Source organism: Culicoides brevitarsis, chromosome 3, assembly GCF_036172545.1.
Source record: "Culicoides brevitarsis isolate CSIRO-B50_1 chromosome 3, AGI_CSIRO_Cbre_v1, whole genome shotgun sequence".
Taxonomy (NCBI): domain Eukaryota; kingdom Metazoa; phylum Arthropoda; class Insecta; order Diptera; family Ceratopogonidae; genus Culicoides; species Culicoides brevitarsis.
The window spans coordinates 19,629,404-19,655,265 of NC_087087.1; the positions used below are offsets into that span (position 1 = coordinate 19,629,404).

General features: G+C 34.0%; 4 protein-coding genes across 4 annotated transcripts; 3 read left to right on the forward strand and 1 right to left on the reverse strand.

Moving 5' to 3' along the window:
* The first annotated feature begins 1,598 nt into the window (after positions 1-1,598).
* LOC134834698 (transcription factor cwo) lies at positions 1,599-17,293 on the forward strand. Its single transcript, XM_063849446.1, has 5 exons — positions 1,599-2,064; positions 3,052-3,773; positions 14,587-14,707; positions 15,251-15,590; positions 15,646-17,293. The coding sequence occupies exons 2-5, from the start codon at positions 3,718-3,720 to the stop codon at positions 16,521-16,523; spliced, it is 1,395 nt and encodes a 464-aa protein (XP_063705516.1). The 5' UTR covers positions 1,599-2,064; positions 3,052-3,717; the 3' UTR covers positions 16,524-17,293.
* Positions 11,940-14,554, forward strand: LOC134833651 (larval serum protein 1 alpha chain-like). The gene is made up of 2 exons (XM_063848051.1): positions 11,940-12,270; positions 12,332-14,554. Exons 1-2 carry the CDS (start codon positions 12,073-12,075, stop codon positions 14,396-14,398), a joined length of 2,265 nt encoding a protein of 754 aa, XP_063704121.1. The 5' UTR covers positions 11,940-12,072; the 3' UTR covers positions 14,399-14,554.
* Positions 17,294-17,991: 698 nt separating the features above from the next.
* LOC134834742 (major facilitator superfamily domain-containing protein 12-like) lies at positions 17,992-20,805 on the forward strand. The gene is made up of 5 exons (XM_063849497.1): positions 17,992-18,052; positions 18,132-18,728; positions 18,784-18,942; positions 19,198-19,701; positions 19,764-20,805. Exons 2-5 carry the CDS (start codon positions 18,349-18,351, stop codon positions 20,413-20,415), a joined length of 1,695 nt encoding a protein of 564 aa, XP_063705567.1. The 5' UTR covers positions 17,992-18,052; positions 18,132-18,348; the 3' UTR covers positions 20,416-20,805.
* Positions 20,806-21,611: 806 nt separating this feature from the next.
* On the reverse strand, positions 21,612-25,797 carry LOC134833151 (uncharacterized). The gene is made up of 5 exons (XM_063847378.1): positions 25,301-25,797; positions 23,252-25,126; positions 23,034-23,192; positions 22,579-22,713; positions 21,612-22,521 (listed from the first exon to the last, which is right to left on the reverse strand). The coding sequence occupies exons 1-5, from the start codon at positions 25,412-25,414 to the stop codon at positions 22,441-22,443; spliced, it is 2,364 nt and encodes a 787-aa protein (XP_063703448.1). The 5' UTR covers positions 25,415-25,797; the 3' UTR covers positions 21,612-22,440.
* Positions 25,798-25,862: the final 65 nt, after the last annotated feature.

Here is a 25,862-nt window from a genome sequence, read left to right on the forward strand (position 1 = left end):
ACTGACGAAAAAAAAGGATTCGCCTTCGTGTTGTGCCATGCCGAATCCATGCCCTTTCCAAATACCACTTTCCGACAGCTATTAATCGATTAACTTGTTTGACCTTTTGGCACCGAAATAACGAAACTCAAAAAAAAAAAAACGTTTTCGTGATGACGGTTTTTCACCGCCGCACCAAGAATGTAAAATCAAACATTTTGATGGCTTTTGTACATGCATGCTTGACGAATCCAAATTGTACCATTTTCTTTTATTGAATCACGTTTTCAGTCGCAACACCGTTATACAACAATCATAAATAAGCATGCATGCACATGTTCTGGTATGTGTAACGGTACACAAATTGTACAAACAGCGAATCGAGGTATTTTATTATTATAGATTTTCACTCTCAAAATCAAGGCAAACTTATAAAGAATTGAATGACTAGCGATTTATTTGCATACTTGAGTGTGTGTGGCCAAACAAGCTATAAGTTGCATTTATTTACATGTGTTTTCCATACCACACTAGATATCGAAGGGCACAAAAGGTTTCCTGACACTCTGCCTTAACAACAACAGTGGAATCTCGATTGAGAGCACTGTATCTGTGCCAGTTGTGACTGTTTTGAACGATGCATTCGAGCTCATTGATAAGATTATGCTGGTGACAAGGCGTCTCCAAAACACTATTATCAATTTCAGTCATCAAATGAGCGATTGTACAAGTTGTTCCACAGTAACGGACGTGTTTCGAGACCTTTTGAATCGCAATTTTCTTCTTGGAATCAATTGGTACATTCTAAGTTTTTCAAATAGAGTCCCTACGGACCAAAAACGGATGAGATTGATTTATTGATGGATTGAATTCTTAGGTGTTAAAATGACACCTCAAGAGTTGTTTATGATGCCTTAAGGGTTTAATTTAACTCCCTAAGGAATTAATTTAAGCCTTCAAACTTAATCCCCTTTGAAGTTGGTCATCTACAGACCCAAATAATTTCCTAAGTACCTAATCAAATTTTGAAGGGACTATTTTTTTTGGTCTGTGGATGACCAACTTCAAGTTTATCATATTGGATTCCTTAAAAGGAGTTAAATAAATCCGCTAACAAATCAAAAATTCACTTAGGAGACTAATTTGACTACTAAAGGATCAATCTGATCTTTCAAAGGATCAATCTCACCCGTTTTTCGTATGTAGGTAATATGTCACGTTCCGAATAGGTACCTTGAGTCGGAACGTCATCACTTTCGTGTGCTCCTTCAAAAGTGAAAAAAAACGTACCTACGACTGTCAGTATCAAAATTGTTGTGTGATTTCGTCACAATCGTTAAATAAAATACTCATCGCTGTTGGTTCTAATTAGTTCCGTACGACAAGTAGTTTTTTTTTTGTTCAGTGCGGGAGAGAATGGCTCACATACTGCTGGCTTATAGATAGAAATATGCTGAGAATTCGGAATGTTATTAAAATACGTCTCGCATCTACCTACCTTTATAACTGTCTACAAGCTCGTTTTATCGGGCACTATAAACTTTAGAAGTGTCGGTATTCTCTGTTCCACACAGAACGAACAACAACAACAATTCGTGATGCCTATGTAGCCGCACTCGGTGTACAAAAAAAGAAACAGAGTATGATGGCTATCTCACAGAACATTTTATTCATACATTCGTCAGTGTTCTACAGCGACAAACAAATACCCGAGTCGATTCAGTGTGGCGTTCGCTCGCAAACACATACTCACGAAAAATACCGTATACACTTCCTTTCCACTTACATGCCATTTTATTCGATATACAAAGCGATTCTATTTTAGTCATACGTAGTTACCCAAAGCAGCAAGATTGATTTGAAAAGCTCAAATTTTTCTGCGTGAAATATCTTTATGTGACCCAGACACTTTTTTTCTCTGATGTTGTTATTTTATTATATTACCTATAGACTTTTTCAATAGAACAGACGGAAAAATACGTCGAGAAAAATATCTAGGCATTTATTTAAAACAGTTTAAAATGCAATTATATTGAAAAAAAAAATTATAAAAAACTATGAAAATTTTAAAATTATAAAAAAGTGGTATGTATTCTAAACCCATATTGTTTAGTGTGAAAGTGAAAAAAAATAAATAATTGAATAAAATTTATGTGATACTAAAATATAAGAGTGGGTTATCATTTGATTGATTTTGATAATAAAAAAAAATTATATAAGTTACTAGTTAAAGTATTTCTTCGACAAAAAATATGCTTCCACGTCGTCAAACACCCGGGTTATTTTTATTTTAAAAAACCCATGAATATATTGGTGGTATAAAAAATGTGATTAAACGAAATAACTGATAGCTGTACGATTCTGACGTAAAAATCACATATTTTAACCTCTTGTTATTTATAGAAATATATTTTTGTGAATCAAACACGTTTTTTACGTGAATCTTATTTTATTTTAGTGAAAACTTTTTTTTTTCGTAGACGGCGTTTCACGAAAATTCTTGTAGCACATAAAATATTTTTTTTATTATTAAATCACGCGATTACCCGCTCATTATATTCTTCCAAGTATTGAGAGCAACAACAGCGAAAAAAAATCACAATCATGATTATTTTATAAATGCTTTTAAAATTTCAAGAACGAATACGGTCGTCATTAAGTCATTCAACCGGTCAAAATCAATAAAGGTGCAAACAACAACCGTTTTACATTCATTCATTTATTTATTTGTATTATTATTGTTACTTGTTCTACATTCAATTCATTATTTTTATTATACATATGCAGTAGAATAAAGTCACAGACACTACTTGTCGTGGACGAGGTGTAGCGATGATGATAATGACGTTGCTACATAGTTGCGGGTTATTAAATGTATGCCTACAATCTGGAATGTTTCTTTCATTATGCGGAAATTTAAAAAAATATTTTATTTTTTTCACGTCATTCTTATAACTGTATCATAATTACTGCAAAAAAACAAGTATTTTTTTTCGCTGCTCACAATTTTGATTAAAAATTATTTATTTTTCTCACAAAATTAAGAACTTTTTTTTTGTTTTTTTTTTTCAGGAAATTTACTGTACACAAAGTTGAAATTCTAAGTATCACCGCTTTATTTGGATCATATCAGTACGGAGTTCATTGTATCAAAAGTCAACAAATTGAAGATAAGGCACTATCTCTGCGTTTCAAAGGTATACGTGCCCCATACACAACATGAAAAAAACTTAAATAAATATTTTCAATACTAGTACATCAAAAGTACATTCATAATATTAAAATAAATACAAAAAACACGTAAATAAAAGCTAAAAAGCAATAAATACATAAAGTGTAACATTTTGAAAATTTTACTCCATGCAATTAAAAAAAGAAAAAAACACCATTCAAGTAATAAATTCATAGATGAGGCGAAAAATAAAACAGACGAGACAAGTGTTTGTGACAACATTTAATACATAAATAAATATAGAACGGTGTCAAACACATGTGTGAATAAAAAATATCGTCGACAGCAACCACTTTCATATTAAATGTAACAGAGATAGAATAATATTTGTAGTAAATATTAAATGCATTGAATTTGGACCACGTTTTTCTATACATTGACAATTATTATTATCAAGTGTGTAAATGTCTTATCTGTAAAAATTATTAGAAAAAAAAATAAAAGATTATTTTTTTGGAAACACAACTAAATAAATACATCGAAGCAGCTAAAACACAATTTTCAAAATGGAAAACTACTGGGAACAGAATGGACATCCGCAACATCCGGTAAAATTCGAAAAGTAAGTATCTCCATTTTTTTTTCAATTTATTTATGACGAAAATACAAAGACATCTGTCAACGCGTCGTCGGTCGTGCGAAAGTTTGAAAAGTGAAAATATTCCTTTTGTATATGATTATGATGTATATACCTATTTCTATATTGTACGTCCTTGACCCATGCAATACGTCGGTCTGAAGGTTAGTTGTATACACCGAGAAATAGATAGATATACTTGTACACAAACAACAACGATATTAACTTACTTTTACAACATATTTATTTATATATAACATGCGAGAACTGCGCATTAATGTTTGTTATTTTGGTGATGGAACACTGCTGAATGATGTTTTCAAAGGGAAATCTTGTGATGTGTTTGTGTGTTATTCTCACATGATTTTCAAAGTTTGTTTTCATGATGCCTGTATGAGGAAAAAATATATAAATTTTGTGTCATCCCCTTGCTTTTCTCGTTGTCTCACTGCTCAACGTCTCTGGCATACTAATGGAAAATTCCATTCTCTTTTATATTCTCTTGTCAATATTTTTATTTTCCATTTAATCTCAAACTTTTTGTAACACCGGCATCAATTTTCACTAATTTAGCAACGTCAAAGCTACCTAGATTTCCAGGAAAACCTTTTTTGTTTCTTCGTACAAACCTTCTTTTTTTGGCATCCGTACCACGTACTACGTCTGTCGCTGTGAATGTAGGTGCTCGGCACAAAATCAAACACAAATCATAAAATATTTATGTACGGAGACGTTCATCTCGCAAGCGAAGGATATTTTTGTTGTGAAATAGCAACGATAAAAGAACAGAAGTATTAAAAATAAATGATTCCGAGAAAAGAAAAACCTTTTTCCTCGTTATCAATAACTCTTATTTGACATTGAGTTGAGGTACGCAAAGGAACATTATGTTGAAGCAATACTTGGAAAAGATGTTTTTTAAAAGAGAACGAAAAAAAAAGAAATATTAACCAATTATTGAATTATTTATAGATTTATCACAGAAGAAAACGCCAATTGTTTTCAGTAGCTTTGAGAAAACAAACATAATTGATTGGTAATTTTTGAAAACTTATATCAAGTACACACATTCAAAAATCATTCGAAAAATGAAAATTTATAATTTATAAACATTTAAATAATAAAATATTTCCACAGTCAAGTCAGATATCGGGAAATTTCCCATCTATTTTTACTAGTAGTAACAGCTGTTCCGACAAATTTAAGTATCAGCAGCAACATTCACTTTTATCACCACTTTAAATATTAATGGCAGAGCAAAAGAACTATAAATAGTCAGGAGTTGCACGTCACACTATGAAATTTTCCAGATATTTGATTGAACTTATTATTAATATCTATTTTTAGAAAAGAAAGCTATCAATTTAGTTATTTAGAAATCTAAAAAAAACTATTTTTGAACTCACGAGTGACGAGTGACGTATGAAACGATTAATAAAACTGATTTTTTTCAGTTTCAAAAATAAATTGAATTCTAGAATAAAATTCGTCAAAAATAAAAAGAAAAAATTTTTTTTTCGATTTTTTCAAAATTTTGTGTCGTCAGCGAAAATAACTCACTTTTAGTCCATTTGATCCACAAGCCGATTTTTAGCATTTTTCGCGGAAAATCTTCGAATACGGTAACTTTGAGTCGGATTTTAATGATTTGAAAATCGTTGGAAACGTCTTATAAAAACAAACTTGAAAACAAAACGTTTCCAAGGAATGCTAAATTATTAAAATCCGATTTCCGTAGATTTTCCGCGAAAATAACACGAAAAACTAAAACCTTCGACACAAGAGTTTTGTGACAAAATTTCAGGTCGTTCAAAAATTTTTATTTCATTTAAAAAAAATTTGCCTGAAAAATTCACTTTTGTTTGACATATGACGTATTTCATTATACCAAACGGTATAAAATATTTAATTCTGCCACTTAAAATTATTTGTATTTAGGTATACAAATATAATTGTAGAAAAAAAATATACGGGTCAATAGAGAGTAGGAAATGTGAAGTAATTGCTAGTTTTGTATTTTCAAAGCGTCTATAAATTCTTAAAAATGAATAAAAATCTATGTATAGCAAACACCCACAATAGAGCCGTGAACAGAGTTTGATTTTCAAGTAGAAAAAATAAATAAAAGTGAAATCATGTGGCAAAGCATGTGATTTCAATCCCGTTTTATTTGTATTCGATCAAATGTTTACTATTGCATCGCTACGAAGGTCCGTAGATGACACAAAATATCTCTTATGAATAAGTTAAAAAGGAGTACGATCGGACGACTGTTGATCGTCGTCAACTGTAATTATTCTCTAAGAATCGATATATTTTTTTTTCTACCATCCATGAAGATTTATATAATTTGTCTCTGGAAAACATTAGTCACGTTTGATCGACACGAATCAGAGTTTTAGCGAAACAAAAAAAAATTCCGTCTGTTTGTACAGTATATCTACAATCGAAATAAGAAGAAAAAAAATATAAAAATCTAATAAAATAAAAACAAATTTATGCCAAGCACCTTGACACATTTATTCAAATATATGTCTTTTGGGTGTCCATCTCAAGTAGATAATAAAAGAATTAAAATTAAAACAAATAAATGACGTGATAATTCGTAAATAATAATGCCAGAAATTCGGGAGACACGTGGATTTTGATAAAGTATTTATATAATTCAACGGATTTTGTCTAAATTTTCGCTCATTAAAAATTTTGTTTGTATAAGATAACCTTGAAAACATGTTTTCTAGGAAGAGAAGCAAACAGAATTTTTACTCGTGTTTTTCGCCAATTTCGTCTGCGCGAAGAGTACTGAGGCGGAAGTCGTTTTTTATCTGGTATTTTTACAAAAATATATAAAAAAAAAAACTGATCTCAAAATAGGCAACAAACTCGTGACTTGCACTAAGTCGCTGAAGACATTAATTAGTATGCAAAAATGTTTTGTAGTCTGAATTCTTGTCATATAAAATATTCGAATGGTTAGTGTGGAAAAAAATAAAGCGGTTATTGACCGACGCAAAATATTACGTTTTAAAAAACAATGTCATAAAATGATTCACATGATCTGTTCCGTGTAGTGCAGATCAGTTTTTTTTTCATTTATTTTAAACAAATTGAAGATTAATTTAAATGATTTAAAGTTTTTAGCAAAGAGTCATTTATTTTTTGGATATAATGCATTATGCGAGATGTTTCACGTGAATTAAAAAAAAATTGGAATTCATCTCACAAGAGCAATTAAATGAAATTTCAATGATTCCGCGAAAATATATGTGTATACATCAACAAGTTTGAACAGTCACGCTCGTGTTCTGTCAGAGTTAATCTATTTTTAACTCTTCAAAAATATTCTGCAACACACAATTTTGTCGATGTGACTCGAAAAAAACTGATCGAAAAAATGTACTGTAGTAACATAGACTATTTTTGATTTATTTGAAACACGTGTGACCTGAATTTATACTTATACGCTAATGTACGTTTTTTTAGCGAGTGTAATCGAATGTTAAATCAAGCGTTTAGTGGTACTTCCTTACACGATTTTTTTAAAAAGTGGATTGATGTGCATTGGAACGCAGAAAAAAGCATGTGGCTCGCTTTATTAATTATCATCTCAAATAATTATCAGGCCAACTCGGGTGTTTTCACGAATAAACAAATCAATGGAACTCGTGATGTGTCGCGGTTTGGGTGTGTTTAAATGTGTGTCTCTTACAAATACACAGAAGCGCACGAAAAAAGCTTTCAATTTTATTATGAGGATGTAAATTTGTTGTGATAATAAATCCGTATACATGTATAGAACATTTGTTGTCGTCGGTTGCCTCTCTACCTGACAACGACGACGTCAAACCGCGAGACAGAGAATGAGACAAAAACCGTACACATTCCTAATTAGATGGATGTGCATGTGTTTGTTATATAAATTGATGGTCGCTAAGTGTGCGGTTTAAAGTGTAATCGAGACAATTCGCATGCAATTTCAATGCATACACTCGATTATAAATGAAAGGAAAATTTTTTCTCAACGACGCGACGACCTAAAGTATACTGTCGATACATTCGTGCTTTGTTACCATATGAAAAATAAATCAATTCTGGTTATTATAGCTGAGTCAGGAACTTGCACAAACACACGTGTGATTCATACCAATTTTTCGAGGCAAACACATAAAAAAGACCAGGCGTCTTCTTTGCATGTCTCTCACATTAACTGATGTGTTCAATTTTATTTGAACACCAATCCGTTGTGTGATAATTTATTGCTCACGAGGGACGAATTGAGGTGAAACGTGTGAACTATTTATTTTTTTATTACCAAAGTTTTATTTTTGCAAAAGTGATGCTACGAATAATTCTCGTGAATAATTTTTTCTGTTTTTGTGGTATTCAGGAAATTATGGACAAGCACCATTTACAGCAGCTCATTGTATGAAAAAATGCGTTCATTTGTATGGATATACATTGACCAGGAAGTAATGCAATATGAATATTTTAAATGACCTGGGGTGCCAATATAGTAATTAATCAGATATTAGCCTTAATTCCATTTATCAAAATGTCTATTTGTCAAAGAACATGCAGTTAATTCATCAAATCTCAAAAGTTTCGATGCAACTTATTTTTTTTTTTAATTAAAATCGAGAATTTTAAACATTAATTCAAATGTGGTCTGTTTATATTTTTTCTGATTTTCCACAACTTTTTAGACTTTCCATGAATTTTCCGAGATTTTCCACGAATTTTCCAGGTTCTCCCGAAGTTTTCCACGAATTTTTACTTACCGCGTTGCTCACGAGACTTCCACGAACATTTTAAGATCTTTTTTCTATTTTTTCTAAAATTTTTCTTTATGTTGTTTCAGGACAGATATTTCCAAATTATACGAATTATTAATTTGCTCAACACTCCTGCGAACATTTAAAAAGTTTTCTGTTTTTTTCGATTTTATAGAATTGTTTTAAGTATTTCACAAATTTTACAAGTTTTCCACGAATTTTCATCACCTCACGTGATCATTTTTTCCCTCGAGAATAACTTATTTTAAAATTTCCTCAAACAATTTGTAGCAAAATTTACTGAAATTGGCTCTTCATTTATAATAAGTTGAATTAGTGTATGGCAAAAAAAACATCGGTACGGACGGATGGACAACCACACAAAATAAATTTTAAAATGCGGTAAAAAAAAAGAGTTTTCATATCAACATGTACCAAAAGATAAACAAAATTATGTATGACGACGAAGTGGGTATCTGCGGGTACTAGGTACGAGCTTGCCGAAAAAAAAACACCACTTTTTATTTTTAGAACTTTTATTGCTAATACGACGCAACGTAATAATTTGTTCACATATATTGGTTAGTTTGCGGTTCGGGTGAGAGGAGAAAATATATATAAAGCGTGTGCCATACCTTAGCGCCTAGTAGATAATAATGGTGCCATAATAAATCTAACGTAAAATGTTTTTCGACAAACTTTTATTTATTTTTTAATAGAAGCACGTTTGTAAGAGTCGTGCCAAGTAATGAGTGATTTTTCGCTCATTTCAAGGTTCAACCTATTCGGTGTCTTGTCTCGCTGTATGTACTATTTGATTTGCTCATTTATGATGTTCGACACGTTCTTTTCTTTCTTTTTTTTTTTGCTTGTTGTGCCTAAAAGAACTCAAAAAACTTTGCGTCGAAACAAATCACGTTTCACAAAGTTGAACAAACGAAACCAAGACAAGCCAGTGACTGATAATTGACATTTTTTTCTCTTGCGATGTAAATATGATGCGTATGACGAACAAGGTTTGTTCAACTTTAGTTATTAACTTTTTGTTTTCGGTAGATAGCTATATGCAAATAATCATCACGATTCAACCAGATAAAACCAATAATATTATGGACAAAAAAAAACAAACATCGCACGTTAAAATTCCCATCGACGTCATTCTCGTGTTCATCGTCTAAAATTAAACATTCTTTTTGTGCTCGCTCGCATCACATTATTAATGTACCTACGTCTGTGATTGTCTTGCCATATTACCGCAAACCACTCTATATATCGTTGTTGTTTGTTATTGGTGATAGTCTGACTGAGAGCTGTTAATAAACTTGTGCGCCAACATTTTTTTCTCCGTTTTTTAGTGTCTTTTAATACAGCAAAAAAAAAAAAAGAAGCTATAAATACCATCAGGAATATTAATGAGCAGCGTAGAAGCAAAAACAAAGTTTATAAAGAAAGGCAGAAAAAACAGGGCAATAAAATATAACGAAAGATCACTGCAAACATGTTTGTAGGTTGTTTTGTCGACAATGTGTACGTGTGTGCGTTCTTAATGCGATGTTTATGACTAAATATAGTGCGAATTCTTACGGCAAAGCAAAAACATGCAAAGGCATTTGTATGAATAAAATATTTGAAAAAAATTTCTGTTATAAAAAAGGAGGTGTATGAAAAACTGTAACCTTGACGTACCAAAAAAAGAATAATAATAATTATTATTCCAATAAAACAATAAAGAATAGGCAACGTTATTCACTTCACTTCTCCATTTCGGCATAAGAACACTTGTTATGAACCTACATACTTCCGTACATTTTTTTTCCGTTCCATCATTACTTTGCTCATCAGACATTGATGTTAGTGCGTCACGTTTTCATCACGCGAGCCAAAATGATGTGGCAAGAAGACAAAAAATTCTTCAAATTTGTTTTTGTTCTTATTTACTTCAGCTATAAAAATATTCTAGCGTTAAACTGTAAATCATGATGAGACTTGCATACTAATTTTTTGCTTAACTGTACTTTTGTCGATCAAACATTTCTTTTTTTCTGTGGACGTCAATGAAGAATTTGCTTGCTAAGTACAAAACGTCACTTAATAATAATCATAAATAGCTATCGAGAGTGATACACCGTGAATTTATTTTGTTTTCCTCGAAAACACACTATGGGATGCCAGTCCACTAGACAAGCACGTTTTCAAACATTTTTATCTTATATCATCGTGATTTTATTTTCTTTCTTTTTTATTTATTGACTTTGAATAACTGAATTTTGAATTATTAAGAGACATTACTTTCGAACATTTTCGCTATGCACGCATGCTTTTCTTCTTAAAATGTGTGAAACAGCATCGGATTATCATTCATTTTGCAAATTTTATTTATGAATTCTGGTCTGTTCCAAATCCTATGAATGATGAATTTTTCTCAGCGATGTGGAGGAAAAAAATAAACAAAACGAAGAAAATGTGTTTGAGTCACATGTTTTTGCCAGCAACGGAAATGTTCAAAGATTTTTTTTTTGTTTTTTTTTCTGTGAAGGATGAAACTAGGAGTGTTAATAAATTTTCGATCGCACGTGAGGGTTGCGAATGTTTTTTATAATCAAAAATTTTGTCCTGACGAAAGTCAAAACAAAGCAGCAGAAAGTATGCAATAAGAATCAACAAATGCAAACAAAAAAATGTTTTAATCAACGTTTTTTGTCAGAAGTTTTTTTTTCTATTTAAATTTTTTAAAAATATTTGACAGTTTTTTGTTTTTTTTTTTTAAATACAATACATTAGAATAAACCTCTATGTCAAACACGAACTGTAGGTTGTCATTTATGAATTTAACAGTAGCTGTTGATCTTTTTCATAAACTAAAAAAATCATGAAATAGTCACCTTTCTTGTTTTCATAAGTAACAAATATTACACTTTACTTTGCTCTTGAATTGAATAGCTCTAGTTCTTCTTGGAGATCTGCAAGGCACAAATGAGTTCACATGGCTCGATAGACTTTTTCCTTGATAATACCAAAATCTTGTGGTTTCACATTTCCTAAAAACTACATTATTTTTCACTTTTCTTCCTTAATAAATCAAAAAAAAATATTTGAAAGCACTTTTTTAAAGAAAGAAACACGTGATAGTAGCACATAGATTAAACATTATTTAAAATTAAACATGGAAAGGTCAATTCTTATCGACTAGAATGCGGAAAAGTTTGTTGCAGAATATTTAGAACATGAAAAATAACCTTGAAAAATGTCATTCACGTCAACATGTGCAGACGAGGGCTATCATTTGCAACCTCTTTGATAAGAAGACTTTATGGTTTGGGCTATCTTTCTTTCACCTTCGCGAATCACATGAACCCAATTATAATTTACTTTGTTCGGCGATATTATGCATACATTTTCGGCATTTTGATAAGAATGTCATAATTCGATTTTCGGGCGGGTATATAAGCCGTTGCAACATCTTGTTGCAGCATCAGTTTGTTTTCTCCTGTTGGTTAAGCAAGCAAACAAAGATGAAGTTTGGAATAATTGCATTCGCTTGTCTCGTGGCCGCTGTTTCAGCCCACTACGACTACAAAGTTGGAAATGTACCCACAACGGTCAATCAGGATTTCATTAACTTGATTCTCCGTCATGTGTCACAACCAATCTTCGTCGAGGAATACCGCAAATACATTGAGACTCCCGTTATCGATGCTGATCGCTATGTGGTGAGTTGTTGTTGAGTGATTTGCAATTTCGTTTTCTTATAAATAATATGGTTGTTTGCAGAGCGTCGATATTTTCAAGAACAAGATTTACAAGTTCTTCAAGACCTACGATATGGGTTTGGTGTTGCCACGCCGTCGTCCATACACCGTCTTCGATGAACACTTTTTGGAACAAACCGGTTTGCTCTTCAATGTATTCTACTATTCCAAGGACTTGCCAACACTCTTCGAAAACATTATTTGGGCCCGTGAGAATGTCAATGAAATGATGTTCGTCCATGCCTTGACCTTGACTGTCTTCCATCGTAGCGAGTTGAAGAACATCGTATTGCCTCCATTGTATGAAATTATCCCCAACCACTTCTTCAACTACGAAGTCTTGCAAAAGGGTATTGACTACAAATTGAATGGCTTGTGGAAATTGAACAGCACCTTCACTTTGACCACTGACTACACTTCTCGCTACTATTTGGACAAATTCCAGGAACAACGTGTCTCCTACTTCACTGAAGACATTGGCATCAACAGCTTCTACTACTACTTCTACCAAAGATATCCTTTGCACTTGGGTGTCAAGGAAATCTTTTCTCTCGACAAAGAACCCGTCGGAGAATTGTGGTTGTGGATGCATCAACAATTGTTGGCCCGTTACTACTTGGAACGCATCTCCAACGACTTGGGAGACATTCCCGATTTCTTGTGGGTTAAGGGAATCAAGAATGGATACTGGCCAATGCTTCGCTACAAGAATGGCATGGAGTTTGCTTACCGCAGCGATTACTACAGCTACGAATCAATGGACAAAGATTTGCTTCAAAACATCGTCGACTGGGAATTGCGCATCAAGGGATTGATTGATCACGGCGTCATTACTCTCGGAGAAACCACAATCTCCATCAAGGATAGTGACTTTGTGAACAAACTCGGTCTCATCTTGTTGGGTGACGTTAAGGATGTCCGATTCTACCGCTACTTGATCGTTTTCTACCACATGTTGGCTGGTGGACGTGGCACCGTTAAACAAGATCCCTACTTTATCACTCCCTCCGTTTTGGAACACTTTGAGACGTGCTTGCGTGATCCCGTCTTCTGGCAATTGTACAAACGCGTTGTCAAGTACTGGTTGCAATACAAGGACATCTTGCCACACTACGTTGTCAAGGACTTGTATGTTCCTGTGAAGATTGAGAATGTCATCGTTAGCCCATTGAAGACGTTCTTTGAGTATGACGAAGTTGATGTCACCAATGCTGTCGACATTGATTTGGTCGAGAAGGAGCACAAGTTCCAATTCAAAGTCCGTCAACCACGCCTCAACTACGAACCCTTCGATGTTACCGTTAACGTTGATGTTGAGACTGCCGGCGAATATACCGTCCGTTTCTTCCTCGGTCCCAAGGTCTTGAACCGCTATCAATTGAACGATGTCCGTCAAAACTTCTTCGAATTGGATCACTTCATCTATGACTTCAAAGTTGGCAAGAACACCATCATGCGCAAATCTCGCGAGTTCTTGTACTTCTTCAAGGATTTGGTGAAAGTTGGCGGCGGTGAATACTTGAGCCAATACGGTTTCCCCATGAACTTGTTGTTGCCCAAGGGTAAAGTTGGTGGCATGCCATTCACTTTCTATGTCATTGTTCACAAGAACGACTTTAAACAACAACTTGGTTTCCCATTCGACCGCAAAATCGACTATTACAACTTCTTCGTGCCCAACATGTACTTCAAGGATGTCATCATTTCCCAATTTGTTGACTTGGATGTTCATGCCGACACACCCTTGAACAACTTTTACTACAACTCGGTCATTCCCATGCACTCCATCCGTGTCCCCATGAATGTCGACTATTATCAAAATGGCAAATTGGACGATGTTTTTGTGCACACCAGCGATATCTACAACGATGTTTGGTACACCAAATACTTGAAGATCGGAAAATACAACCACCACTCAAAGATCTACAACAGCCATCCCGAAAGCCGTTTCGATCGCTATGGAAAAGTTGTCCTTGACAAATCGATCTATCATCAAGACAAGCCAATCTACCGCGAAAGAGACGAAGTTGTCCCAAACACCCGTTACATGGACCGCGATGTTGTTGGCAAGGACTGGATTAAATATTAAGCTACTTGATAATTAAACCATGCCTTGTGCATTACAAAAATGGCTGTTTGAAAAAACTGACAAATAAATAATGAACATTAACACTGTTCTCGAAAAAGAAATTTTAGTGCCTTTTATTTACATCAATTTCATATTTAACTGTTCGAAGTAAATTTTAACCAATTGTCTTTATTTTTGTTTCTTTTTAGTGAGGCTTCTGTCAATTTCCCTTACGGTCCCGAGCCAGGATTAAATTTTTCCACAACTGGCACAAACTACAGTGAAGATGATGCAGATTACGCTCCTGGGCGTCGTGGAAAGACATCTAGAGTAAGTTACTGAAAGATAACGACTTTAAAAAAATCTGAAACTAATAATAAATAAAATAATTATATTTGTTATTTTTGATCATATTTTGTAAAAAGTTAGGAAAATTTAAACCAAACTCAAAAATCTTTAAAATAAAATACATTTCGATAAGGTCGTTTAAAATGAAATCAAAAAATAATGTCCGGTCTCTCATTTCCAAGAAGTCGATCAGCAAAAGAAAAAAAACGGTTTACGTGGTTTTAAAAAAAAATATTTTACGAATTTTAATTTAGTTTTCAGAATTATAGTTACACTTAGGAAACAAAACTTTTTTTAATTTTTTTTTTATTGAATTTTGGAACGAAAACTTATTTAGTTTCTATAAATTTATTTTATTTAATTTTATTTACTTATTAAATAACTTATTTAATTTTTTAAAAAATTGATTTTGGTCCAAACCTCCTTTTTTTGATTAAAAAAAATTATCGAATATAAGGGTTTCAGAATTTTAAAAGAATTTCGCGAATCATTTAAAACTGATTTTTAATTGTTTTTCCCTTGCAGCAAGACCCATTATCACATCGCATAATTGAGAAGCGGAGACGGGATAGAATGAACTCTTGTCTTGCGGATCTTTCGCGTCTCATACCACCACAGTACATGCGAAAAGGACGCGGACGCGTGGAAAAAACTGAAATTATCGAGATGGCCATCAAACATTTGCGTCACTTGCAGAATCAGGAAAGCATGAAACGCGAATCTATTTGTGCAGAGCACTACCGTACTGGATACCAAGATTGCATGACTGAGGCTGCTAAATTTTTAGTCGATGAGAATTATAGAGAATTATGTTATCGCATGATGACACGTTTGAATGATGTTAAACGGAATGACATATTGAAAGGTAAATTTTCCTTTATCTTTTTTTTTGTTGAAACTCATATTTTTTTTAAATTTAGGCGAATGCAACAACAAAGCACGCGAGTTAATCATACCCACTGGAGATGCAAGTCCGAGTAACCCATGCAATTATGAAGCATCTTCGCAACTTCGAGACATCCTCACGTCGGCATCTGACATTGAACACAGTAGTAACGATCATTTGGACGTCAAGGATCTCAGTTTCCGAACTGGAGCTCCCTCTCAGACAGTAACTACTTCAAATGCGGCTCCTAGTACCGAAATGAATGGAATCGCGTGTGACCGACGACCATCGTTCAAACAGAATAACGAATCAGCAATGGAAACCGATTTGCGTACAATGCGTATGCGTAAATTTTCTGAGACATCCACCACCGCCATCGTCGATCACGAACACAACCACAACAGCTACAAATTCAAAAACTACATCAAACAACGATTCTCACAGGATAATCATTTGGAGGACAAGGTTGGAAGTAGCAGCGTCAGTAATGCCAGTAGCACGGATAAAAGTGAAAATTTGAGTAAAAAACGACGAAACGATACGAGTGCCAGTGGCGATGATCATGATGACGAAAAATTACTGCACAACGGTCATGCGTCTGCGTCAGAGTTCAAAGTGGATTTGAGTGGCAGTGGAAGCGTGACAAATGGTCGACATCCCATAACATCAGTTAGCGTACCGATTTTTGCATTGCACATCAACGGCTACTACATCCCATTGAATGTCGAGTACAACGCACTAGTTCCGTATCTTGGGGACGCCGATTTGCTCAACAAAAGCTGCAACATCCAGCTACCTTTGCATCCCGTCAACATCAACGTCAATTTCTCACCTGCTTACTCGGGTGCTGCTTACTCCATGCCCATGCCACGTTGTCAATTTAGGAGGCCAAAAGTCGAAAATGGCTGGTAAAACGTGAAATTTAGGAAAAAAACACTTAAACACGAATCAGATTAGTCAATTCTATTAAGGTTAAAGAAAAAATTATATAAACAAAAAATATCAGAATTGTGCCAGAAAGTAACACATATTGAAAAACGCTCAATTCAATGATACCTCAAAAGGCTTACAGATACATAGATATATTTTGTATATGTTAAAAGTGTCTAATAATTGCTCTCACCTTGTATCATCCCTAAATCTTATGTAGATCATGAAAACTCTATAAAGTATTTTATATCGAAAGTAAAAAATTGACCAACTGTCTCAGGTACTAAAAGAAACAAAAACATAGTTTTATAAAAAAATAAATATTTTATATTTTAATCAACATAGAAAATATATAATATAATTTTATACTGAAACAGTGCGAAAAAATATTTTTAAATTTAGAAAAATGCACAAGAAAGTGCGATTCTTTTGAATATTTCAATTCAAGATTTTCTTGTAAATAAATATTTACTAAGCAGATTAAAAAAAAAGATACAAATAACCCATAATAATTAATTGTAAACGAAGGATGTATGTTGAAGTCAAAGTTATATGCTGAAAAGTACATCAAATGTATTTTTGTGGTACCGTCTGTGATATGTTTAATGAGTTTCAGAGAAAACAATGTAAATGTCTGTAAATATGAACTAAGTTTTAAGAAAATGAGATGTTTTTCAAAAAATATTCCTCGTTTAACGAAGAACAATATACCTACCTATTGACAAAAGAAAAAAAAGAATAAATAAAAGATGACTGTTAAATATATTTACTGAAGTTTTTTTTTATTTGGACAGCTTTGTCCTATACCCTGAATCCCATTGTAGGAAATTCTTTAGCAATGGAAGTACTTTATTAATTATTTCCTTCTATAATTCTGGACTTTTTGGAAATTCAAAAATTTTAGTGAGTTTGTATTGATTTAAGGAAGGAATATTTTTTCTGGGTTTTTGGTCTCTTTAATAATTTTTCAAGACTATTTTCAAAAAAAATCGATTTCGATTAATTTGTGTTCTTAAATTAGAAGTCATTTTTATGAAATCCTTTTAAAATCCTTTAATGTAAAAACCTGAAAGCAACAAAAATATTTATCAACGGTCAAAAAAATGTTTTTTGTCATTTTTTATGAAATTAGTATTTCAAAACATGTATATTTTTTATCGCTGTGTTCTGTTAATAGTTCAATATCAAATACTGGTAGGACCATATTATATTAATTCCGAGCAGTTTTGTTCTTCTATTTTGTTCGTATTTTCTTAAATTTTTCAAAATTTCCATTTTAGTTAAATTTCCCACCAGTAAAGTTTAACGAACTACCAGTCGTTTCCACCCAAGATACCTGCCAATTCAGTTAATCGCTTGAGACGAATGAAACTGATAACTTGTACAAGAAACTTGAATGAAAAATTGGTCGACTTATTCAAAAATCGCCTCCAAGCTAATTCACACTTCATCTGCCTCCATAAATTTTGATTATCACGTCTCGTTTATCTGTTTGTTTTGGATTTAATTAGGTAAGAATTTAATAACAAATCACATCTGAAACGATTGCATGCCTTTTGCTTTTCCGTGTTTCACAAATTATGTTTGCAGATTCGCATTAAAATAGAGACTGTTGAACGATGATAAGCGATGAACTTTCGAACGAGTAAATAAATAGTAAAAAAAAAATCATATCAGATTACACACACACAGTACCTAAATAGCGAGTATCAGGTTGTCAAGTAAAGTTTAAAGCCTTAGAAGTGAGTTGAAGTGCGTGGAAACACAAGTCGAAACACAAAAATTTTTCAATCAGACGACAAAAAGAATGTCTGATCGACAGGCCCTCATCGATGCGAGTTCTGGAGAAAGTAGAAACACTTCGAGGTATGGTGCAGCTGGAGGCACTGACAACAGTAATGTAGCAAATAGTGTAGTTAGCGAGGCAGAGATCATCAATACAAGTGATAGTGGTAGTGGTGCGGGAAACAGTGAAACTGACATGAGATCTTTGAATGTGGTAGAGAAACTCGGATATGGCCTTGGACACATCTACAATGATTTATGTGCGGGCGTCTGGTTCAGCTATACGCTGCTTTTCTTGCAAGGTGCGCTACAGATCTCAGCCAAAGAAGCAGGCATCCTTGTAATGTTGGGTCAAGTTGGAGATGCAATCGCAACGCCCGTCATTGGAATTCTCGCAGACAAGTATGAAATTCGGTTCTAATATGAAATTCGGTTCTTACATGAAATTCGGTTCTAGGTATGGGACAAAACGAACGTGGCACATTGGTGGAACTGCTTTGGTTTTTATGAGTTTTCCGTTAATTTTTTCCATATGTCCTTGGTGCAAAGTCTTCCCGCCTTGGTGGCAGCCAACGTATTTCGCAATGTGCATTTTAGCATTTCAACTTGGATGGGCGTAAGTATGATTTTTACGGCCTACTTTTTTTTCATTATATTTCGGCAATTCCAAATGAAACTCAAGAATTATTTACAGCTACCATAGTTGGAATTTTATTTATAATTTAAACATAAAATTATTATTTTGACAAAATTTTTTGAATTTTTTGAACTTTTTTTGCTCTGCTAATTTTTTTTTGGATTCTATTAACATCTAGCTTTATTTTTTATGTTTCACTTAGAACAATTTGATTAATTTTTTTTGCCTTTACAGAATTGTTCAAATTACCCATCTTTCAATGATACCTGAGCTCTCACGTACGAACACAGACCGATCCGACTTGACTGCCATTCGGTATTCAGCGTCAATTTGTTCCAACGTTGTTGTTTACGTAGTGACGTGGGCAGTTTTACATGGACGTGCAAAGGATGACAACAATATTGGTCCTGGTGATGCCTTTAGATTCCGTGATATTTCTCTCATTTTGACACTTGCGGGTCTTTCGATGACGGTTCTTTTCCATTTTTCACTGAGCATGAGCAACTACGAAATTCGACGCCGTTTGGCCCCATTACCGAATCAAACTCGCGGACAATTTGACACGTCAGTCGTTCCAGAGTCCGGCAGTACACCCAGTGCAAGTTCATCATCATCGGGCATATCGTCGGACGATGCTCCCGATGAAAATACATCACTCATTAAGTCTCACGTTAAAGTGCGCCGATTTGACAATGGAAAGTTTTTACGGTCTCCCTTGTTGTACCAAAATGCATTTTTGTAGGTATTTGCGATTTTACCCGATGATCGTCATTTTAATCATTTTTTTTTTTGTTTTTCAGATATGTTTTTTCTCGTTTGTTTATGACTACAAGTTTAATTTACATGCCGTTGTGGCTGGATGAACGTGCCTGGACTCCTCCGCAAACCGCCGACAACAATGTAATGACTTTGATTGAGGAGACTGTGGAAACAAATGCAGTCGAGCATCTTGCTACCGTGCCTTTAGTCTCATTTGTGGCGTCTTTTGTGTCGTCTATTCTCTTAAAGTACTGCAGTCGCTTGTTTGGACATCAAATGGCATATTTTATTGGATCTCTGTTCTGCATTGGTGGCTGTCTAAGTGTTTACTTTGTGACGCCGACAACGAGCGCTGTGACCGAACTCTTTGGCATTGCAATTCTCTTTGGTGCTGGCAGCTCCGTCACCATGATCTCCAGTCTCTGTATTACTGCCGATATGATTGGATCGCATTCCGAAAAGGGAGGTTTCATCTACTCGGCCGTGACTTTCTTCGACAAACTCATAACGGGCATCGTTGTTGCCGTTATTGAAAGTGTCAAGTGCCAAGATCGTACCGATTGCCCTCAATATTATCGAAATGTCTTGGCTTACGGATGTGGAGCTGCGTGCATCTGCGGACTTTTTATTCTCTTGACTTTGCAATGCACGAAACGGTCACAACGACGCACGCAAAACATGTTTACGAGTTAATCACAGAGTAAAAATAAGGAAATAGTACTGCCAAAGTTCAACAAGAGTATACAATTTTTTATGTGTGGAGATAAATAACTTTTTTGATTGAGAAGATGCCTTAAAAAGAAGCTTTGTAGTCAATTTTTATTATTTTGTTAACTAATATTTTATAGCAATTAATTTATCCGTACTTCACGACAATGTTGAATTATGAAAAAAATCAATGAATTTATAAAGACATTCCATGCAATATGTTAATTTTAATGAATTTATAATAATTATACAAGAAAAGTTCCAATCACATTAGTTTTAAAAGGTACTTAAAAAAAATTAAGCCAGATATAAAGTAAAACAAAAAGAGATCTGCTCAAACATTATTCTTGATATTTAAAATTATTTGACTAGATTATATTACGAATAAAATTGTTTGAAAATCGAATGTTGCTTTTGTTCATTTGTCTATTCTACTGAATTGCCAGAGTCCGTATTTTATAGAGATTACTTTCTATATTCAGCTTTAATTCCAATATCCCTAGATTTTGAATTTTCGGCAATTTTAATAAAAATTAAGTTAAGATTTCCCAAATTTAATTTAGGCCGCTCCAAATGAAAATCAAAAATAAAGTCCGATGCCCCATTTTAAAAGTCGAAAATCCAATGGAGCAAAATAAAAAAAAATTAAAAATTTAACCAAAAATGACCGTTTTTGGGTGTATTTTCATAATTTTTCAAGAAAATTTCCAAAAAATTTTTGAAAAATTTTCAATTTTTTCTAATTTTTGTTTTGGAAATCATATTTTATCATAAATTTTCTTAAATCTTAAATTTATAATTTTTTTTCAAAATTTCTTGAATTTTTAGTAAAAAAACATCAAAAATATTATTTAACGCTCAAAAATTGATGAAATTTTGTCATTTGGTATGAAAAAAATATTTCAAAACTTTTTTTTTTTATTTTGCCCCCCCCCCATTTTATTTTAAAAAATTTTGGACTTTATTTTCATTTGGAGCGGCCTTAATTCAATTTTTTAAGACATTTTTAATTTAAAAATCATCAAAAATTATTAAACTCCCCTAGATCGGATTTGGAAAGTCCTTTGTTTTCCCAATTTGATCCCTAGATTCACAAATCAGACATGAGAAGCCTCTCATATATTAACAACAATGTTTGGAAATTGTTTGGAGAAAATAAAGCAATTTTTTTCTATTTTTAATACAAAATCTTTTCATTTTCTTTATTTCTCTATTCAATTAGCCTTTGAAATTGTACATGACACATCGTTTCGCAATACATCGTTACCAGACTTATGTCTAATCTATTAATTGTATCTAGAATTATTTACGTCAAAGATAATGTCTCAAGTTGTTTTCTGGGTAGTCAAATGTTTTCCACTGTTTTCTTCTTGTCTTTTACAATACCTATACGTATATTTAAGAAGGCACCTAAATACTATCTAATTTTGCTATAAAAGGTCAAAAGGATATAAAATTGCGTGAGGATGTTTTTTTTTATTATGTTAGTCTTGTAAAATTTAGTTTGTACTATTTATTTTTTCTAGAATAAAAGTTTTCACTCTTCCGTTACTTCATTTGCTACGTTTTGAAGACCTGATTTATGACATTTGCTTGTATTTGGCTAATTTGACGATGGTCACTTACTTTTCAAATGTGCTCTTGTTATAATACTGTTTTTTATAAATAAATATTCGACGGATTTTTTAGCTGTTTCGAGAATATTGTAAAATTATAAAATTTTTATTTAGCACTACTTTGATATTTTTTTCTTTAAATTTTATCTAAAATATCCTATCAAATCACTTCTGCTTTCTTTATCTTATTAAATCACACCATTCTAAATTTCTTTATTCGTAAATAAAAGTAAATAATAAATAGATACACATTTTTTTTTTGTTAGAATAAATATTACATAAACTTTCAACTGTACAGTTTTGCTTTGAATAAATTTGAGATAAAAAGTAAAAAATAATTTCATACAAATAGTTTTGATTCTTGAAATTACTCTTCTAAATATGTTTTTGTTGTTTATTGCACGATAAAGTCTTTATAGCTTCTTAATGACTTGAGTTGTTTCTTTAATTTTGTTATAAGATCTGATGGTTGGACCTATTTAAAAAAATATATAATTCCTAGAGGTTTAAAAAGGAATCGTAAGAACCTTACCAATATTGAGATATCTCGGCCAACTGAATTAAGACGGTCTTTAATTTCCGTATCTTTGAAAAACAGATTTAATGGTCGTCCATTTATTTCCGTTAAAACCCAAAAAGTTAGGTTTAGTCCATCGACAGTTTTTGCCTGTAATTATGTGATTTAAATGAGTAAATATTAAAAATAAAAGGTCGCTAAATGTTTTTTTTCAAGAGAAACTTTAAATTTGAAAATTTAAGTATTAAAAAATCAAATTTCCAAAAAAAAATACAAATATTAAATATTAATATACAAATATTAAAAAAAAAAATAAATAAATTAAAATTTCTTTAAAATTTGGTAAAAGGCAAAAAAACTGCTCATATTTCACAAACTTATTTTATTTTGCCCCAAAAAGTTTTTTAAATTTTGAATGGGACAAAATACGAAAATAAAAAAATAAAGCGACCTAACGCAAAATTTCATACCTTTGGTGGCAGTCCAAACCGGGCAGCAAGACTATTTGGAACGACGTCAACAATCGTCGCTGTATTTCCATCTCGAATGAGTCCGAGACATTGTGCTTCCAGCTCTCGTCTAATTGCATAAACGCGTCCAAAGGGAACTCGTCGAATAATCATTTCGACCTAAAAAAAGAAAAATTAAATTAAACACAAAGACTTAAATTTTCATGATTTCTACTCACAAATAATCCCTGACATGCTCGAATAAGTTTGTTAGCTTCAGCGGCGGAAGTTACTTGCTGGCCAGCCACCGACAACAATTGATCCCCGATATGCAGAGCATTGTAAAGCACTGGATGCTCTTTCTGTTTCCAACCTGCCACCCATACACCTCCAAAGGCATCAATCCATGCGATACTGCCGCAGCAGTCCTTTCGACGTAATTGCAGACGAACACCTCCGGGGTGCATCATCTCTCGTCGCATATGCATCACTTGTTGTTCCCGCAGCGTCATCCGTGTGCCGTTTTCCGACAGCGGATTTGCCGATCGATATGGTTGCGGTGCCGGTTGCAATCTCGCGTGATTTTGTTGCGGCAATGCGACGGGACTCAAAATCGATCTGGCACGATTTCCCGCATGCATGTCCGACGTCGAGGAACTCCGTTGTCGTTGTCCATGATTTTCGCCACGAAATTTGTCGACTTGGCTTCCCGGAGTGTTTTTGTTGCTGGCACCGGGTCCTCTGCTTCGACTATTTGCCGATTGTTGCGCCGTCGTGGGTTCATCACGTCTACTTGGACGTGTTATGCTGACCTCTGTGAGACCGCGTTGCAGCACATTCGGACGATTTGCCGCATTTGATTGCACTTCCACTGATCTTTTAGCGGCAAGTTTTGGAGGTGAAGCAACTCGGACACCAGTGGAGGTTGATGGTTCCTCCAAATCACGAGCATTCGATGCCGGAGCAGATGTTGATAAGAAAATTTGCTCGTAATGTTGTGTGGTTGGAAGCGACGGCGGCGTCTCTTGATGACTAGAAGGCATTGCAGAGTGAATATCAACGACAGTCGTGGCACTACTAGTGGTGCTACAAGCAAACACTTGTCCGTACTCGCTCGTCGCACTGGAAACTTGCACGGTGGTCGACACTTTTGTGGCATTTTGTGCGTTATTTGTGATTTTCGTTTTACTCTTGTGTGGCGTCTTGTAGATATTTGGCTTGCCTTTTACCGCTATCTCAGTGGTGGTGGCATTATTATTGGTATTGCTAGTGGAGGGCTCAGCAAGAGACGTAGTTGGTGCAGGATTGGACGGAATTATTTGAACGTTGCTGCGATATTCCTCATCGGGGAACTCCTCGTCGGTGAATTCAAAAAGAGTCTTTTTCTCGCTTGGCGGTGTCGACACCTGAATTATCGTGATATTTGTGGCAGCGGGCTCCTCTTCATTCTCCAAATTGTTCTCAATTTCATCACTCGTGGCTTCTGGAATATTTTCTGCAACACTAGGTTGTATATCTGGAACAGGATTTTCCGCTTCACCATTTGTGTGGTGGTTCGTACTATAAGCTTCCAACGGATTCGACAATAAATTCATTATATTTTGCACATTTGTATTTGACATTGCAATTCGTTCAGATCCGTTACTTGGCGCAGTGCTGCTTGTTCGTGTTTGATTCGATGACTGGGTGCTAGGAGGGTAAAGTCGCTCGATTCCCGGTACAATTGCCGCCGGAACTGGCGGAAGAACGGGTAAGGGAGACGTTGGATCTCTCGTCGGTAAAAGCGGAGCCCGAATTTCCGGTAATTTAGAATAAACATTTTCCTTGGGCGACAAAATTTTCATCTCACGTAACTTGGAACGGAGTGCCTCCACCCACTCTAGCATCAATTCCCACGAAGGTGCATTGAAGCGAGCCACATCATTCATCAAAGTTATCACGAATTCAAACTCATTCTCCTGCGGTACTAAAGCGTGTGATATGTGTTGCGTCGTTTGCAAGGGAATAGTCCATTCGGGAATATGACTGGGAGCGAATTTGGGCTCCGAATAGCCTTCGAGAAGGGCAAATGTGTCATCATGTACACAAAATACCACCCAGTATTTCTCGGATTTCTGAAAATTAAAAAGAGAAAGGCAAAATTAATTTACTGTGAGAACCAAATTTTTCTATTAAAGTGCTTCCTCATCAACTAATAGGTACACAATGTCTCGTCGTCGTCGCACTATACACAAATTAACGATGTGAGTCGAAAAAACATTAAAACAATACATGCTTAACCTACTTACTTTTGTATTAATAACTGTAGTCTTTCGATTATCACCATTTATGCGTTTTAGCCAAGTATTCTTGTGGATTTCACGAAATAAGGCCTGAGATCCCATTGCTGTAGAAATATTCATTTTTGTCCAGTGTCACTTTCTCGATATGCATTTCCTGGCAAACTTTTCCCAAAACATAGTTTAGTGAAAATTCATCGAAGTTTCGTTCTTTTTCTGCTTCGATTCGTCGATTTGGCTTACGAAAGTCTCATCAATTACCCCAAGAAGTTTAGCAAATAAATAAATGAACTTCTTGAAAACTCAGATACGTATCAGAGATTGGACAAAGGCTGCTTTTAACACTTGGTTTTGTCGTCAAAATTAATTCGAGGTCAGTTCTTCCAGTATCTTTGCATTATTTGGGTAGCAATCTCGGAAGCCAGAACCCTTGAGTTTAACAGAAAGTGTCCAAAAACTTATTTTCAAAACAATTTCAAATTGCACAAAATTCGCAGTCCAAACAGTGTTGCGTGTCTTCGGATTCACAACTGAAATCTGTATGAAATATTTGTTTGCCTTCGGCTTTTCA